The 17,936-nt window shown below is 43.5% G+C and overlaps 1 protein-coding gene across 1 annotated transcript in view; it reads left to right on the plus strand.

The window, feature by feature from the left end:
• Nucleotides 1-17,936, plus strand: part of zfpm2a (zinc finger protein, FOG family member 2a) — a gene marked incomplete at its 3' end in the record, with an annotated part of 116,862 nt that overhangs the window by 46,680 nt on the left and 52,246 nt on the right. The window contains exon 4 of the mRNA XM_083990197.1: nucleotides 8,833-8,957. Within this exon, the coding sequence (XP_083846323.1) occupies nucleotides 8,833-8,957 (125 nt within the window). The remainder of the gene's footprint in view (nucleotides 1-8,832; nucleotides 8,958-17,936) is intronic.

Raw genomic sequence — 17,936 nt, forward strand, 5'->3', positions numbered from 1 at the left:
TGGCCACACCGACTGTTGTAAAGGAGCTGTATGACATCTCTGTACACAGAGGGCAGCTCTGCCCATTTTCCTTGTCTGCCTTTTTTCTCTGACTTCTTGTGCCGCCTCTGTTCCTCGCTCATTGGTAGGAGGGGATGGAGATTATTCAGGATCTGGTGAGATATGGGCTTCTCTCTAATCATAGCTCACAGCTTCAACTGTCATTCAGTCACTAAATAGAAGTGGGGGAAAACGTCTTGGTGAAGGGAGCAGCCAGACAGTCATGCAAGTACTTGAGTTCCGCCAGCAGAGAATGAACTCGAGGCATCTGTAGACATGTCGCTCGTCCCTGTCCCTCATTGTGGAGCAACTTTATCAGCACCAACCGCTCACCCACTTGCTAAACTGTAGGGCCAGTCGCCTCTTAACTTAAACATAAGATCTTTGTGGTTTGAAGCACTCGGCTGCTCTGCGCCCAACGTGGATCTGAAAGGCAAACACGACTCCAGTGTTGCTGTCGCCCATCACAAAATCACACCTCATGGAAAACTTGTTTCTGCTGTGTTAGCTTGAATCTAAATGCACTCAAACAGACTGTTGCACTGGAGCAAGATTCAACCCCTCCACCCCCCCTCTTCCCATCTAAAAGAGAAAAAAAGAGAGAGATGATGGAGAAAGAAAGAGAGAGGGAGGAAGAGAGAGAGGATGAGAGAGCGAGGGAGAGAGGAGATGGAGATGGAGAAAGAGGAGGAGGAGGAGTGAGAGAGGGAGAGAGGGGGAGAGAAAAGTCAAAAACCTCCACATAACAATGCCGGAGAAAAATCAGAACATTTTCCACCGAAAGATGGGCCATTTCCAAATCCTTGTGCCCTATCAGACAAATTAAAGTAAATCAAGCATGAAATGAAGCAGAAGAGCCCGGAGATAAGGCTCCTTTAAGTCGTTTACAGATTAGGACAGAGAGAGAGAGAGAGAGAGAGAGTGAGAGAGGGAGAGAGGTGCATCTGGTCTCTGGCAGTGAAGGAGGCTAGTTTCTCATTTCACAATAGCAGCCTGTGTATAGGATTACTCTCCCCTGTCACCGACATGAGGAGCAGTGGGGGAATAGACGTCCACAAAAATGTGTCTAAATATGTCCCCTCAGAAACGTCTCCAACCAAAAAAAAAAAAAAACAACCTCTCAGTGTCGGGCCAGATGTGACATGTGATAAACAAACATGTTACACGCAGTGTCTGACCCAGTGTATGGCGCTGATTTGTTTGTTATTTCAGTCGCCTCTTCACCTTTTCTTATGCTCAAGTGGCTTCATCACCACGCAGCTTAAAAAATTCAAACGAATTCAGGATTGGCTGAGCTGCGTCACGTGACTGTACGGCTGTCAACTCCTATGCGTATGTTAAGCATGCGTCAGATCAGGTTTTTCGAGGAGGAGGGAAGAGGAGGAGGAGGTCGTGGTGGTGGTGGTGGTGGTGTTGGTGGGGGTGTTGGGGGGGGGGGGGTATACAAATTACATTCAAAATGTGATTTTGTTTTAATGTTGCATCGCTCTGTAAACTGGCTTGTTTAATATGTACGTCGTACTTCTATTTTCTGTCTTACATCAACAGATTAATTGCTGTTTTATTTTAGTACTTGCAAATAATCAAAACATAATTATGGAGCTAGTTGCTCATGGAGGAACGATATTTTACAGTGCACACACACATACACATACACACACACACACAGAGGCAGGCACATACACACTCATCTCATTCATGCATGCACGCGAATGCAAGCAGGAACTAAACAACCCCCCCATCCAGCCCACCTCCTCCCTCCCTCCCTCCACTCTCACACACATGCTTTACTTACACACACACAGGCAACCCACACATAGTCAGGGCACACCGCTCTTTGATGCCGCCCGTCGAGCTCTCGCTGGATTTTGTTTCACTCCTTTCGTGTATCTTTTCTGGGAGTGATGAGAGGTGGGCTCGGCTGCGGCGCTCAGCTTGCTCCCAGAGAGACGAGCGCTGGCCCCCGTCACCGGGTAGCTGCTCTCCAAAGCCGCGACCTTGACCTTCCCTGCCCAAGTCTTAGGTTTAGCTCCTTTATCACAGTATCTCCAGGCATTTAAAAATACTCCTGAAACTCAATGATTTAACCCGCTTTTACGCTGTTCACATCAAAACTGGATGAAAAAAAAGCTTAATCCATCTTATCTGTTGACTGTCAAACTGCTCCGGCTAAAACCTACTCACAAAAGACAACTAGGTCACCCAGGAAAAAACAGAATTCCCTGTTACCCAGGGGAAGTTGCAGCCTGGTAATTGACTTGGGAGGAGATTCAGGAGTACTTTAAAAATAGTCTCTTCCTGAATTAACCTCAGAATATCAACACTTGAAGGTAGCGATGTTTACCAGTGTTCCTTGCTAACAACTTGTTTAGATACGACACAGACAGAGCAGCCATATAAATATTTCTCAAATCAATCTCTTCCTATATTTGGAGCTGTGACAAGACTGAGCAGACGAAATGGCAACTTCCTTCTGTCCTGCAGTCTTTAAAAAAAAAAAATCCATTTGTCTCAAATACATGCATTCCCAGTGAATACACCATCAATTACTCATTCATCCTGACACGTTCAGGTGGAGTAATGTCCTTTTGATGGCTGTGAAATTTTAAAGAAAGGCATTTAAAGTAATCAGATTCCAGCAGGAGTGGTGTGTGTCCTCTAGATGTTGTCAGCGATATGGTGATATCTCTGTGTGAGGACAGTCATTCTTTAAGTTTTGCTGTCCCCCTTTACATGCTATCAATAGAAATTGCAGTGCTTCCCCCAAAGATGGATGTTTCAGAGATTGTTGTCTGCCGAGCTCTGCTGCTAACTTCACCAGGCTTTTTTTTCTTTTTTTGATGAAATGGAGCACCTGACAGCTGGTATATTTCAATTCATTCAATGACACCAAACAACAGTCTGCGTGTTGATAATGTACTGCAGGGCCGAGCTGTCTGTGAGTATGTGTCTGTGTAGCTGTAGCCTACTACTCTAAACTTTCCTGTTTCTTTATTATTTCGATCACTTAAGAGAGTCAAGGAGGACACAACCCCGGGTCATCTCTGTAAACCACATATAAACACGCAGTGCAATATCAATTTTCTATACTGCACGGACACACACCTTGCGATATATATGTTCACAGTCACACTGTGTCACAGTGCTGTTGCAGAGCCGCAGTTAAATTAATTTATTAGAGGGGTAGTTTTCTCTGTTTGGCAGCGGGTCAGATGAAACGATCAATACCACTCTCATATCTGTCCATAAATATAGGGCTACCGCCAGCAGCCAGTTAGCTTGCATTAGCATAAACACTGGAATCAGGTGGAAGCAGCGAGTTTGGCTCAGTCCAGTGCCAACAAAATCTACCCTAATACCTCCAAGGCTCACTAATTAACATGTTGTTTCTTTAATACGTACAAAAGCACATAAGTATAGAAATGACAGTTTGCCATTTTATAGGTGGTTACAAGCCAGCCTGTGGCATGTCTGGGAGCTTGTTGCCAGGTAACGAGTTAAGAAGTTACGGCTCAGAGACAAAAAAATAATAATTACTAGCTACGTAACTCCTCTTTGTGCACGTTAACAAAACATGAAGGTATGATATTGAATTTGTGGTCCCAAACACTGGCCCTGTAACCACAAAGCCATATTATATACGTAGGCCTAGTGTAGCTTTTTTTTTTATATATATAGTTGTACAAAATATTGTCAGGAGTTAAACATAATCTAGGATTTCCAACCATCTTATCTGGTGTATTTCTTGCTGTGTCTTTGGAAATATTACTTTGTTGAGTCTTTCTGCAACAAGGGGGTTGGAGTCCTCCCTCCGAGGGACCCCCACAATCCCCCACGTCACCCCACAGCCCCCCTGCTCAGCCTGTGTGGAGTGTCACAGCTAAAATACCCTAATCCTTTTGGCTTGTTTAACTCTCTCCCCCCAAGCCGTCCACCACCTGAAAACAAGCCTGACCCCAAAGGCTGAATCCCCCCCCCCCCCCCCCTCTCCCACCAAATCACCCCTCCTCCCACCCCCCTCCACACACACACACACACACACACACACACACACACACACACACACACACACACACACACACACTCCTCATGCGACCAAACTCATGTCGTTGCCTGGAGACTTGCAGGTTCAACTTTCTCCCAGTCAGTCAAGGCAGGTTTCAGATGGGGTGTGGGGTAAGGAGGGGAGAGAGAGAGGTGGCACTCACATCGGTGGGGTCCTCCACTTTTTTCTTTTCTTTTTTTTTTTAAAACAAGCACCTTTCTGTGAGATTATAGTGTGAGCTGTGGGTTATAAATGATGCATTTTGCTCAATAGGACCTGATAATAGTGGCTTGGGTGTGTGTGTGTGTGTGTGTGAGTGAGTGGGGGGGTTCATCGCTCTCTTATCAAAGCTCTGTGACATTTCTCCTTCAGCTGTAAAATTTCATATCACATATCTGCTTTAAAGATGTGGCACCTTTTGTTGAACCGATACAGTGCATTCCATTTCACCCCATATGCCTCTCTCATGGTATATTAATTTATAGCCCATTTGCTGGCTCTATAACATAGCCTATCAGTGGAGATGACTAGGATTCAGTAGGACATCTGTGAATTGCCAGGCACAGGTTATTGAACTTTGAACAGCAGTCATTTATTTGCTTTGATTCAAAGGTACTGCTTGATATCAAGGGGGATCGTCTGCTGTGTGAAGCTCAAGCATATTTTCCCACTTGTCTCTATTGCGCTGCTCTTTGTTTCCCCTTTAACATCGGTCCTTCCCGTTAATATACTTGTGATAAAAGGTGAAGTAAACCAGCAGCTGAGACATTAATCAGACTCTTTTTTTTTTTAGTACAACAGGCAATTTATTCTCCTTGAAGTTGGTTTTTTGAACTAGTTAGAGAAGTTAAATTCATGTTGAAAATAGCTCGAGCAGATCCATTGCTTTAACAAATGTTAATCTGCAGCAGCGAGTTGATGATGTCATTTGTCATATCTGACCATTAGCAGAGACCTTATTCTGGGCTGGAAATTATATTAAGAAATTTTAGACTTACATTTCATGTGCATTAATGGAAACATTCATACTGAAATGTGGATCTATCATTGCATTTAAAAGAATTAAGTGGAAGAATATTTGAGTTGCAGCCCTAAATCAAGTCAGAGTGAACATTATAGGATTTCACCCAACCGCAAGTGTAATTTACAAAACAGTGATTTCATTTTAACCTAGAATATATTCCCTTGAGGGTCCTCCTATATTTTACACCTCCAGTGTTTTATTTGATGAGTTAATACACATTAGAAGAAATACTTTTGGTTTTAAGTAACAAAAACCATCTCCTCTCACAGGCTTCTCCCTGGAGCTCCAGCAACAGCACATCAGTGAGCCAATCAGAATTCAGACTCTGAACCTGTCCTCTGATTGGCTCGTTGTTTTCTGAGTGATCAAATAAATACATAATAGATATACATATCTTGTAAGGTTGGGTGACGGTTGTGGTTGAGCTGGGCTTGGTCATGGCTGAGGGTGCTGCCTGCTTTTTATGACATCACAAAGGTTTAAAGGGATCACTCTGAGAACAGGCATTTATGTGGACTGAGAGCTTTAATATTTTCACAGTATAAATAGAGACCCTACACCTGCTTTATGATCAAAGAAGAAATGGAAATCTGCCTTCATACAATGTGGCAATGTGGCCTTTGAACAACATTAGAAAGCAGCAATGTGCAAACAAACAAACGTACTATCAGTGCTGCACCACAAAGCAAATGTGACCAAATTACAGTATGAAACCAAAGATCCTGGGAAATGCATACAACGCATTCACAAGATTCATCTAAATAGAAAACTACTTAACTGTGTGGAACATCCATAACAAAAACATCATGTAGTTTAAATGATTAGATGGAACAGACAGTGCTAAATATAATGATTTATCAAACCTTAATGAGAAATAAAAAGGAAAACTTCTCGGTAGTGAGCCTGCTGAAAAGTTTTGTTGTTGTATTAAATAACATGATTTAAAAGTAGACATTGATAGTTTGGTCTTCCTCCTCTAGAGTGTCAATAGTCCACACCCATTTATTCTTTAAATCATACCAGGCTGGCACTCTGCCACTGAGAAACTCATTAGCATTCAGTCGTATGCCACTGAATGGAGAGATGAGGTTGCCTGTTTCTCCGCACCATAACAGAAAAGAAAGACAGGACACACATACACACATATAAAAAAAACAAACAGATGCCAGCGTGGAGCATCTTGGGTGCTATCTGAGGAGGATCTCTCCACACAAAGGGACATTCATTGGTCTGCCAAGTATCTGTGGAGTGCAGGAACAGACCCTAGAGTCTAGTGACAGATGATGATCTTATCGAGGGAGGGGTGGGTGGTGGTGGGGGCAGGGGGTAGGTGGTGGTGATTGAGGGGGGTGTAAAAAGGGGTGAAGGTGGTGGAGAAAGGGGTTGGTTGGGATTTAGAGGAGGGGGTACAGCTCTTGAGCCACGTCATGGGCTCATGTGTTGCCAAGTGTGTGGCATTTGAGGAGGACTGGGTGATGAGGAACGTTGAGGAGGGAACACAGGTGCCGCCGGGTTTGTCAAATCTCATCATTGGCCGTCATTAGATTTCCACTTGTCCCTGTTTATCATTTGGAGTGTGACAGGTTAAACAAAATGACTTCCGTCTTTGCTCTAAATTAATTTCCGATGACTATAGTTGGGATTTTTGGGGGGTTTGTAAGGAATTGTCACGATGACAAGACTTGATGCAGGCGTAATTGCAAAAATTGTCAGCAGCCCAGCTGATAACTGAACACATCTGTCTGTATATTTTTGGTTAGTAAACCTGTAAATGTTCATAGAGAACATACAGACAGCCCATGAAGGGAACTCATTATTCATCCACGGGTGTTTTTGTGGAGATCTTCCACTAGTATCAGCAACAGATGTGACAAGCCATCTGTGAGCCAAGGTCCTCAGGCAACATTTGGTGTGGGATGCACACAACTGGCACCTAAACATGGTGGACCACAAACTGCACAAATTGAATCGTACCCTCTTCTTCCCCTCCCCCCCCCCCCCCCCTTCTTCTTCTCGCACCTACACTACCCGTTACCCCCTTTTTACTCCAAGCATCCCACCCAAAAAGGGAAAGAAACGGGGAAAGGAATCAAAATCGTTGGCCAGGGACGGCTGTAGCTGTGTGTCAAGCGGGGCTAAACAGGAACTTGCATCCAAGCGGTTAAAGGCCGTGGGTCTTATCTGAGGACAAACAGAATGCATCAAGCGGTGGCTGTTGCTCTCAGTGATGACGACCAGCTGTGCACCAATGTTTAATTATTTCTCTGTAATGAGCTTACCCACCTTCCACTGCAGCACCGGGAAGACAGCAGGCAGCAGCAGGAACATGGGAGGTGGCGAGAGGACACAGAATAAAGGAAGAGAATAGGCTGTCCGGATTATCCTTTTTGTGGGTCAATCCCAAAATGATGCTCTAGCATATAACTAAACATCAGTTTTTACAGCGTGTCATAACAAAGAAGTTTGACATTTAGCTTTTTTATCGATAGTGGAGTTCCCACCACTGCGTACGGTCATTTATAGTGGTAGGTAATATCACTAGCCTGATGTTTAGATCATGTTTATGCATGGGCAGGAGCACATAAGCACACATTTCCATACCAGCACAACAGACGGACAACGGCAGCGTGCCACAGATACACGGCTGATATTTACAGAGTGGAGCGGGGCTTGAATAGGTCATTATACCGCATCCGCATCAGAAAAGTTCAGTGATCACTTCAGCCCATTCAGCTTGAACCGAATGCCCCGAATACCCATTAGCCACATGTGTGAACAAATAGGTTAAAAGACACAATGTTAACAGCTCATGTTAGAGTTTGTTTGACTGAGAATACATTAATGATTATTAGCTTGGCTGCATAATATATAGGTGGCAGTTTGTTTGACAATGGTAATGTCCTGTAGTGAACCCAGATCTCTGACCTCTCATAAAAAAAAAGTCTATAAAACAAGATAAGACTTGTACTTTAAGATGTCTGAGGCCTCATAATAACTTGGGTAAGACTTGGGTCATCAATGCAGCCACTTAGAAATGTACAGCAGAGAGCTCCTTAGCAATACACACACACACACACACACACACACACACACACACACACACACACACACACACACACACACACACACACACACACACACACACACACACAGACACACTTCTCTGTAAACTATGCCATGGCCTGCTGTAGTGTTCTATCATACCTATTTGATTAATCACCATCCCGAAAAAGTACATTGAATCTAAGAGATATGACAGCAGGGGTTGTCACAGAGGTGAGTACCAGTACAGCTAGCTGTGCTATCCGGTTTCACTGTTAATTAGCCGGAGCTCTGCTCAGCACTAACAAGGGCCCAGCCTTCCTGGAACAACAGAAATACGCCTGCCACCAGCAGCTCTCGCCAGCCAGCCAAGTCTGCACTGTCTCACAGACATTATCTCAACACAAGACACCTTTCACGTCAGGTTAGCGCACCATGTGTCTGAGGAACAACATCAGATGGCTGCTCGCTTGATTTGCTTATCCATTTTGAAACTGTTTGTCTTTAACCTTCACTGGTGACTGCAGGGCTCTGAGACAATAATGTCACCGCACATGAGGCTTTGAGGGGGGGGGAGGAAGGACAATGAGAGAACATTCCTGTGATTCGATGTGGAACTTTGCGTGCTATACAGTACGTGGAGCGCTATGGCTGACTGCTTTGGGTTCTGGTGTGTTTTTAGGAGAGCTGGATGCCTTCCTTAAAGATGGCGAGCGTCGGATCCACAGCCGGCAGCAGCTCCCCGTGGGGACGACATGGGGACCCTTCGAGGGGAAGATTGAGATGAGCACTGACAGCACTGCACTGGTATGTCTCTGTTCTGGACTACTGTATAATTTTGAACATTTAATATTCACCAACCAACCATAATCATGCAATAAAATAGAGACTAAAACAAGACGGGCTTAAATCATAGCGGTTAAAGATAAATGGAACATAAAAACAAGGAAATCAGCTAAAATCTGAGTAAGCTAAAGAATATAAGAGTGGTTTATGAGGTGATTTTATAGACTTAGCTCAGCAAATCTTGTTTGGCATATTGTCTTGAGGCCTGGACAGAAAAGTTGTCTGTGGCTTTGAGCCTGAGAGGCCTCTGCTCATGAGTCTCAGGTTACATGATGGTTCCTATACTGAACAGTTCAATGATGTAGCTAGGTGCCCAGCTGGCTATGCAAAAAATCTCAAACTCAGTTCATGTAGAGAGGCTCCAATATGTTGCCACATCTCTTAGAAACCTTGTGGGCATCTTGTACTATCTGCAAAGGCAGGTGAAAGAGTGTGCAGTAATGAAGAAATAGCAAAATGAAGCTGTTCGGGACAGTTGTTATGTCTTAAAAACTAAGCTTTGGTTGAGTCTTTGTAAGTATAAAAGGCAGAGCAATTGTTAATTTACACTATATGAACCCTCATTATGCCACATGTTTAATGTTCCACAACTTGGCAGCAAAGCACAAACACAGCTCCAACTTATAACCCCCTTTTATATCTCTCACTGAGATTCACTATGTGTTGTTATTAGCGAGCGTGACTTTATTTGGTCAGGCTTTGCCGTTAGCCGCCATGGCAACATGATTACTAGTCCTTCATCTGAAGCCCACGTTAACAGTTATTCCTGTGACATTCAAACCTATTGAGGTGACTCTTCTGGGATCCAGCTGGCCCTCAACAAAAGCCTTTGAAGTGCATCTATTTTAACCATTTCATCTGCATATTTTATGACAAAACATTTTAATTGGTGGATTTTGAGCCCAGTGCAGGCTTCAATTGAACGAAGTCACAGTCCATTATTTTTGATGTTACCCTGCACACAGCGGCTTCATATCTCTTGTTTCAAAGATCCCAGCAGAGTGCTGGTGTTGACCTGCTGCTCTGGTGGAGTGACAAGTCCTCCAAGGTTTTGATATTCAATTCTGCATTTGGATTAATTAAGAAATTCCCATTAAATCTGTAACCAGACTCACATTCATCCTGTTAAGAAACATAAGGACAAGTCCATGAGGACTTGCGACTCACAGGCCCTCCCCCCATTTTCCCAGATTCCTTAAACACAAAACTTTATTAAATCATTTCAGAGCAGTTTCGACTGTTTTCTAAGCTCCTCTCGCGGTTTTGAAGTCATCAGTGGCTTTAAATAACTCAGGCCGTATTATAGCCATGAAATATGGCTTCTCTCAGGGTAAAGCCAGTTATCCTTGGGCGGAAAAGTGATTTGACAGAGCAACACCTCAAGTTGCCTGCCAAAGTAACACACTCCATATATTTCTCCAGCAATCTCTGCATGAATTTCCCTGAAAGGAATCCAAAACCAACCTTCAAGTGTCCCTCAAATGACCCTCAGACGTACCAAGTGATGTCACATAAAACATCTCTCCTGAATTGTTTGTTGCTTGGGTGTTTTCGGTAGATACAAACTTTACAAATGTATCACTCTACCTGCTGAACTAGATGCATACACTGCTTGTTGCTCTTGGCAAGAGTGATAAGTTCTTAACTAACTGCCCTCTGAGGAATTCAACGCTACGTTGCAGATCCTCCCTAGGTTTTCTTCTATTTTTTTCCTTCTTTTTTTTTAAGTGAGCAGGTGCTGGTCGTCACCTGTAATAGGCTGTGGAGGGGTTACAGAATATGCCAAACCTCCCTCGCAATTAAAAGCCGAGGAAGAAGCTCTGGCATATTGCCTTTAAGGATCTCATGTGTGTCTATTCTCATGGGGGCTCTTTCAATGCTTTGCTGCTTGCCCTCCTCCTCTCCTAAGTTTCATCTCTCAAATGGGATACTGGCTGTTAGCAGCTTCTCACTATCTCTCATTAAAGGCTAGGTCAACCCAACTGGCATGTTGTTTTACCGAGCCTCCTTTTTTTTTGTGAGTGTGTGTGTGTTCAGTGTACCTTTTTACTTTGTTCAGCCAATTCTTGTAGTTTCGCGCATCATGAGGGAATCATCCCATTTACAGTAGCATAGATTTATTTCTCTCTCTCTTGTGTTGTTGTTTAATCAAACCTCTCGTCATTGAGCTGTTGCCTTGTTAAACATGCAGCCGTTGGCAACATCCCTAATGTGGTGCTGCATTTATCTCAGTTATTTCAGTGGGAGGCGGTTGTTGGGAGAGTTGTGCGAAAACTTCAAACACGGACACATCAAGACAGGGGACGGACCCCGATGCCTCACCTGGAGAGGGAAAAGTTGACATAACAAATGTGAGAGTGAGGGAACAGAGGAGGGAGGGAGAACAAGGAAAGAGGTGGTGGAAGAGGGGGAGGAGGAGGAGGGGAAAAAACTGGCTGTAGTTTTGATGCATGTCAGTGCGGCCAGTGCTGCAGAGCGGGGTTAGAAGTCGGCAGAAAGTGTTTGAGGTAGAAATAAAGGCTCATTGCTTCATGGGTCTCTACCTCAGCTCAGAGTCTCTCTCTGTCATTCTTATGAAGTGTGACCTCCACAGACTATTAAATCTCCTTTTACTCTCTTAGATTTTTTTTGAAACCATAGAGGTGAATGAATTACCCGGAGACACCCGGAGTATATGGTTGGAGTGACACCTCTCTCATGCTTGAAACACATGACCTGCTGGTGAGATATTGATATGCCCTTTCTGAAATCAAACATATTTTATCCCTTCATTCAGACACGTCATTTAAGATGTGACTTTTTAGAGGTCAAGCTATTTTTGTCAAGCCGCTGCGTACGGTGCATAGGTCTGTTTCTCAATCTCTGGCATCAAGCCCCGAGGGGGGACTAAAAGTGCTTTGACTTCTTAAAGTGAATCACAGGTAAATAATGGAAGTACAGTGAATTTGTGCAGCTTCTGCATTAACATGGACAGGTGCAGGACTTTGGCACATTCAGAGGCATTTAGGAGGAAACTATGTTAGGTCCGCCTGGTGTCTGGGGAGTAGTTCTGTGGAGGAAAGGATGAGAGGAGAGGAGAGGAGAGGAGGTATAGGGAGGGCGGTTACTGGTCCCAAGAGGCAGCAAGCGGGAGCTGGCCTAACTGCTGCATGTGCTGTGGCGTGGGAGCCGATGTGGGTTTGGCTGCTGGTGGACGACAGGCCTCGGTAGCGGAGCGGAGTGATGGATGATGCTGAGAAAAGAACAGTGAGTGGAGCGTTACATGCAGTTGTCCAGGCAGTCCTGGAAAGAGAGGTATGACGCTTGAAAAAGAAAGAATGAAAAGAGAGCGCGCCGGGGAGAGTGAGAGAGAGAGAGAGAGGAAGCAGGAAAAAACAGAGTGGAAAAAGCATGACAGGAAATCTGGGCATCTGCAGGACAGAGATAGGGTCACATCTCGACCGTTTATCAAAGAGGAAAGCAGATTTCACAGCTGATGGGTCGGCCGTGGCAGGTCTGTAGACCCCAGGGGCTCAGCTTGGCATGAAGCACCGGAGTTATAGTTATTGCTGTTGCAGAACTGTTAACACAATCACACTGCACTATATTGGACCACTCATATGGCTGGTCCTACTGTGCTGCCTCTTTATACTCTACTTAGACTGCATATACTCTGATCAGCCGTAACATTAAAATAAGTGACTGTTTTAATTGTCGTGGCTGATTGGTGTATATCCGTAGCCTGTTTTAGTAATTTGATGTGAAACTTAATTTGTGACTGCAGTTATTTTCCAGGTCGGCTTCATTGCCTGACTGAGTCAAAAATACACAGACCAGTCGCAACATTAAAACTAGTCACTTGTTTTAATGCTGCGGCTGAAGAGTTTTAAAACACATTTATCCCACTACAGAAATACTTTCCGAGTGTAATATTTTAAAGACGGTTAGTACAGAGTGTAGCAAACCCAGCTTCAACCAGGGAAACTTAAGGTTTTCTATTCTGAAAGACAGAGACCAGAGTGTGAACTGAAAACTTTGTAATTGGCCTGGGTCACTGGGTACCTGAGTACTTTGTAGTAACAAAGGCAAAGCTGAGGAAGGCAGAATGGGGAGGTCTCTAAGCAGGTAACAGACAGAAAGACAAAAAGTAAAGGAAAGAACAAAACCTAGAAAGAATAAAACACCCAGGACCTTGCATTTTGCTGTAGCTGTCAGCTGCTTCCCTTAACTCTGTTCCTCTTCCTCCTCCTCCTCTCCTCTCTCTGTCTGACTGATGGAGCTGCCAGAGCGCAGTCTCATCCCTCACTTCTCTCACTGATCAATCAGACCATTAGACTCCAATTACAGCCGCAGCCCCGGCGCAGGTGAGCGACGAGCACATTCAGCCGGCTGCCGACAACGCCTCTGCCCGGCTTCCTCACACTCTCCAAATTAACGCAAATTAATAGTGACACTCAGACATAAATGTCTGCAATCGGGGGGCTAAATTAACAGTCTGGGTCGAAGCTATTGAGTAGCAGGTGTCTTTAAAAGCGGTAATTACCTATGCTGGACAGAACTGGGAGGAGAAGGTGGCCCACGGTTTGCCTGGAGTGAGAGGCCTGGCCCTGGTGAGCCTGGCTTCCATTGTAGGTGTTAATAATTGATTGGGAGGCAAGCTATTAATGAGCAGCAGATTTAGAGCTCTGTTGTAAATGTGTGTTGATGAGGGTGTTGCCGCCTCTTGTACAATGCCTCACCAATGCTAATTACTGGGGCTTAGTCAAGGTGCACTGTAATGAGTCTGGATTCAATAGAATTCTGGTCTTTATGTGTTTTGAGGGCCTTTTAGTGCAAATTACACAGTAATTGAAATGCATGAGACTTGCTTAATTTCAGATTAAGATCTAGGCAGTTTTTGCTTTTATCTCCCATCTTAATACACTTGTTGTATATTAGCTCATTTTGCTGTGAGCATAGGTTGATGATAAAAACAAATCTACTACTGTAATCTATTTTCCACACAAAGGCCCTGAAACAAAGGCAGTGATTTCAGGAACAGGTTACAAGGACATAATAAAAGTCAGTAAGTGCTTTGGGCAAAATAAGTATAATAACCAATTAACACAGTATGAAAATATTAGCGTAGAATAATCGTACATCATCATTATCACATAATCGTCATATCCCCCCCCCCCCCCCCCCTCCAATCTAAACCAAGGTGGAATATGGAGTTGTGTCACCTGAGGACAACAGAGGAGAAACAACATCAACCTCTGTTACATTTTTGTCTGATTCTGTCATTGGAAATTGTTTTGAGATACAAAGAGAAGCCTTTATTCATTCTTTTAACACTGCTGGTGTTGAGTCTCACTCCGAAAGAGGATGAAGAATTATTATTTTTTGCCAAAAAGCACATGAGAACATAGCTGTTAAATGCACGTGTGCTTCCACGTGTGCACAAGTGCACCCCTCTTTTTTATGAGTGTACATGCACTCAAGTGTGTGTTTTGGGTTTTACTGTAGTGTCTGTGTATATGTGGGAGGGCACGAGTGAATCAGTGTGTGTGTGTGCGTGTGCGTGCAGACTATGTGGTGCTTTTGGCTGCGAACAGAGAGCTTTAGTTTGCAGACTACAGAAGAGCGAAAATGTCAAGATACTGTCCTAATTTTAACCTGGGACAGAGAGAGAACAGAGGGTGTCATCCGATGGAGTGTGATTATTGTGTAATTTAGTACAAGGGTAGGAATATGGGCCTGTGTAACCAAAAAATGCTCTAGAAATTATTCAGCCCATCACTCAAGCCATTTATCTCGCCCCTTTTTGCCCACCCTCTCCCTCCAATATGTTTATTGTTAGCTAGCCCTAAACTTTAACAAGTGGTGGCGGATTTTTCTGTTTCAGAAATTATATTTTTCTTCTTGTCATTGCTTCATTAATCAAGAGGAGGCATTCTGAAAAATGTTTTGTTTTGGAGGCTGCAATCTATTTTGTGTGTGTGTGTGTTGTAGTTAATCTGCGCCCGTGGCAGGTTTCCCCTCCGAAACGCAGCGCTAAGCAGCGGTATCGCAGGCCTATTGTTGTAGCCTCTGTCATAGCAAGGAGAGCCTGATGCAGGCCTGGGCTCGCCTGATAAGGAAAAGAGGATTCAACATGGCTGGAAAGGAGAATCAGTGGGACTTGAGAGTGGAGTACGGATGGGGCAGATGCGCTCGCACACACACACACGCACACACACATACACACATGCACACATGTACTGTCTCACACAAACATACAGAAGGATACACACGTGTTCTACACACATACAGTCACACATGAGCCGACACACACAAATCATCGCCATCATCACACTGGCACATGCCCAGGCAATTATTTACAGTAACATCCAATTACATATGCAAGAAGGCACCCCAGGATAGGACCTCTCTGTAGCATATCTGCTAAATGACACACACACACACACAAATACACACAGCATCAAATATGCATGCACATGCACATAAACAAACAAACCATTAAACTAAAAAAAAAAAAAAAAAATCAGCAATTTGAAGTCCAAACATTCTGATTTATGTTTGCATTTAAAGGTGGCCTGTGCTTTTCCATCTGAAAGTCACACTGTCTTGGATATGGTTTTGAAAGCGCCAGACATTATCAGGACTAACAGGATTTGAATTTCTGTGTTGGACACACAAATAATTTTGGCACAAAGAATGTGGCTTCATCTAATGAAATAATGGGCCCAAATTTTAGGCGGAGAACCAATTTGTGATTGCATGCATCAATTATTTCTTGGGTTTAAACCAATATCAGGGCTGGGGTCTCTTCAGATGGGTAAAATGGTAATTATCTGGCCTGCTTTCCCTTGCTCAATGTCATCCATATATTTATCGATGGCATTATCGATGGTTTGCATGTTCTTACATTAAAAACGAGACTCATCCAAGCTCATGCTATTGAAGTAGCCCTTTAAATCTGAGCTGTTTTAGCACAGATCAACATGACACTGACGTCTCTCTGGGAGTTTGATGGTGAGTGAGTCTTAGACTGTGGCCAAAGAAACACACACACACACACACAGCTATTGTTCTGTTTTATTGTTATTATTTTTCCAAGGCTGCACTTTCAAAGTTTTCAAAGCATGGCTGGAACTTATAGCCGCCCACAGCTTCACGTATTATCCGTGAAGCACTCAGTCAGTCAGTCAGTCAGCTAGTCAGAGCTATTACAGCCGCAGCCAAGCTCCACTGTTTGAGAGATAATGCATGGTTGACTTGATCTACAAGTGAACCTGACATTTTGCTGTCCTTACATCACAACACAACTAGCCAAACTGATATGGCAGGTCCCCTGATAAGCAGAGCAGGACTCACTGATTTGCTTTGTGCTCACTGTAATGGCTGCATGGTTTCCTCAGACGTGCCAAGGCTACAGCGACTAGATCAAAACACAAATACAAAGATGGAGGTGATCTGCAGCATAATTCACTGCAGTTTTGGTTTAGGTTTAAATAGTTTGTCAAATTAAATGTAACATTCAATATCAGACTATATTCGTTTTGAATTGTCTGTGTTTGCAGTGAAATACTCCTTATTCAACAGATAGTGACTAGTTACTTTTAAGATTTAAAAAAGTAGTGTACAGTATAATGTAATGATATGATACGTATATAACAAAACATGATACAGTCAAAAGTAGCTCCACTGACTTGAGCAAATGCTGAAATGCTTTATATGATGCACCATATTAACAACCTAATAATCTTTGGTTGAGGATGTTTCTAAAGAAAAATACCTAAAATTTGCACAATACTACAGTAAATGTACCCACACTGCAAATAATGTAATATCAAATAATATATCACTCTGAAAGGCCATTTTATTTATATATATGTTTTATTTTGCTTATATACATTTAGATGTTTGATATTATATTTAAAAGTCTGGAAGAAGGACATGTTCCTGTTTTACACCATAATCTTTTTGCTGTACAGCAATGCAGCAGCCAAATCCCCAGATCTGTTTGGGTCAGATTTATAAATGTTAAAATGCAGATTTGTCACAAAAATTAAAAGAAAATACAGTATATCCTTGTTTAGTGTTTCCATTCCAGTCTCTGTGTGAAAAATCTTTGTTGCTGCTGTCTTAAAGCAGGAACATAAAAGAGATGAATATTAGTCTACAGATTTCACATTAAAAAAATATTGCCAAAGTGTCTTTAGCTAAAGTGATTGCGTGCGTCTGCAGATGTGGCCATTCAACTATAACTAAACTCTGTAGCTGTAATAGATAGGCAAGCAACTGTGTTCCTCTAACAGTCTGTTCAGGCACCATTCACCAGCAGCAGCAGCAGCAGAGCAAGAAGACCAGTGATGGCTGAAAGCCCCAGTGAGGTTGGAGGTCCTGGGGGGCCTCTCTTCACACCCACGGGGCTGTAGGGTGAGCTGGACGTCCCTGTCCCCCTCACAACTCTCTGGGTGTTTGCTGTCTGCCAGGGCTCCATCAGGGAGCAGCACAGTCTGTGTAGCAAACTGTCACACCGAGGAGATGGATGTAGTATCTGCTTACTTATGGTTCCTGTATGTTGTAAACACACGAACAGCTTGATATGAACATTAACATTCATGAGCAACTGTTCCATTCGGGATGGCATAATACTTGAACAAGTCACACACTATCACTTCCACACTTATCTCTTGAGTTTTATGAATTTGAATGACGCCATGTCGCAGATTTAGGGAGATGATCCTTTGGCTGTTACATACCTTATTTTTAAGGATTCCACAAATAAGCAAAGCCGTGATTTCAGTCTTTGCAGAACGTCGGTCTGACAGGCAACAATAGTCAAGCTCAGAAGTCCCCGGCTTCACACATATCGCCTTGTACTGTATTACCGTATGCAATATGTCTTCCCAAATGAATGATTATCCAACACTTCAATACACAACAGACCTCTACTGCAGCAAAGGCGCAAGAGGA

Source organism: Trachurus trachurus, assembly GCF_905171665.1.
Source record: "Trachurus trachurus genome assembly, chromosome: 16".
NCBI lineage: Eukaryota > Metazoa > Chordata > Actinopteri > Carangiformes > Carangidae > Trachurus > Trachurus trachurus.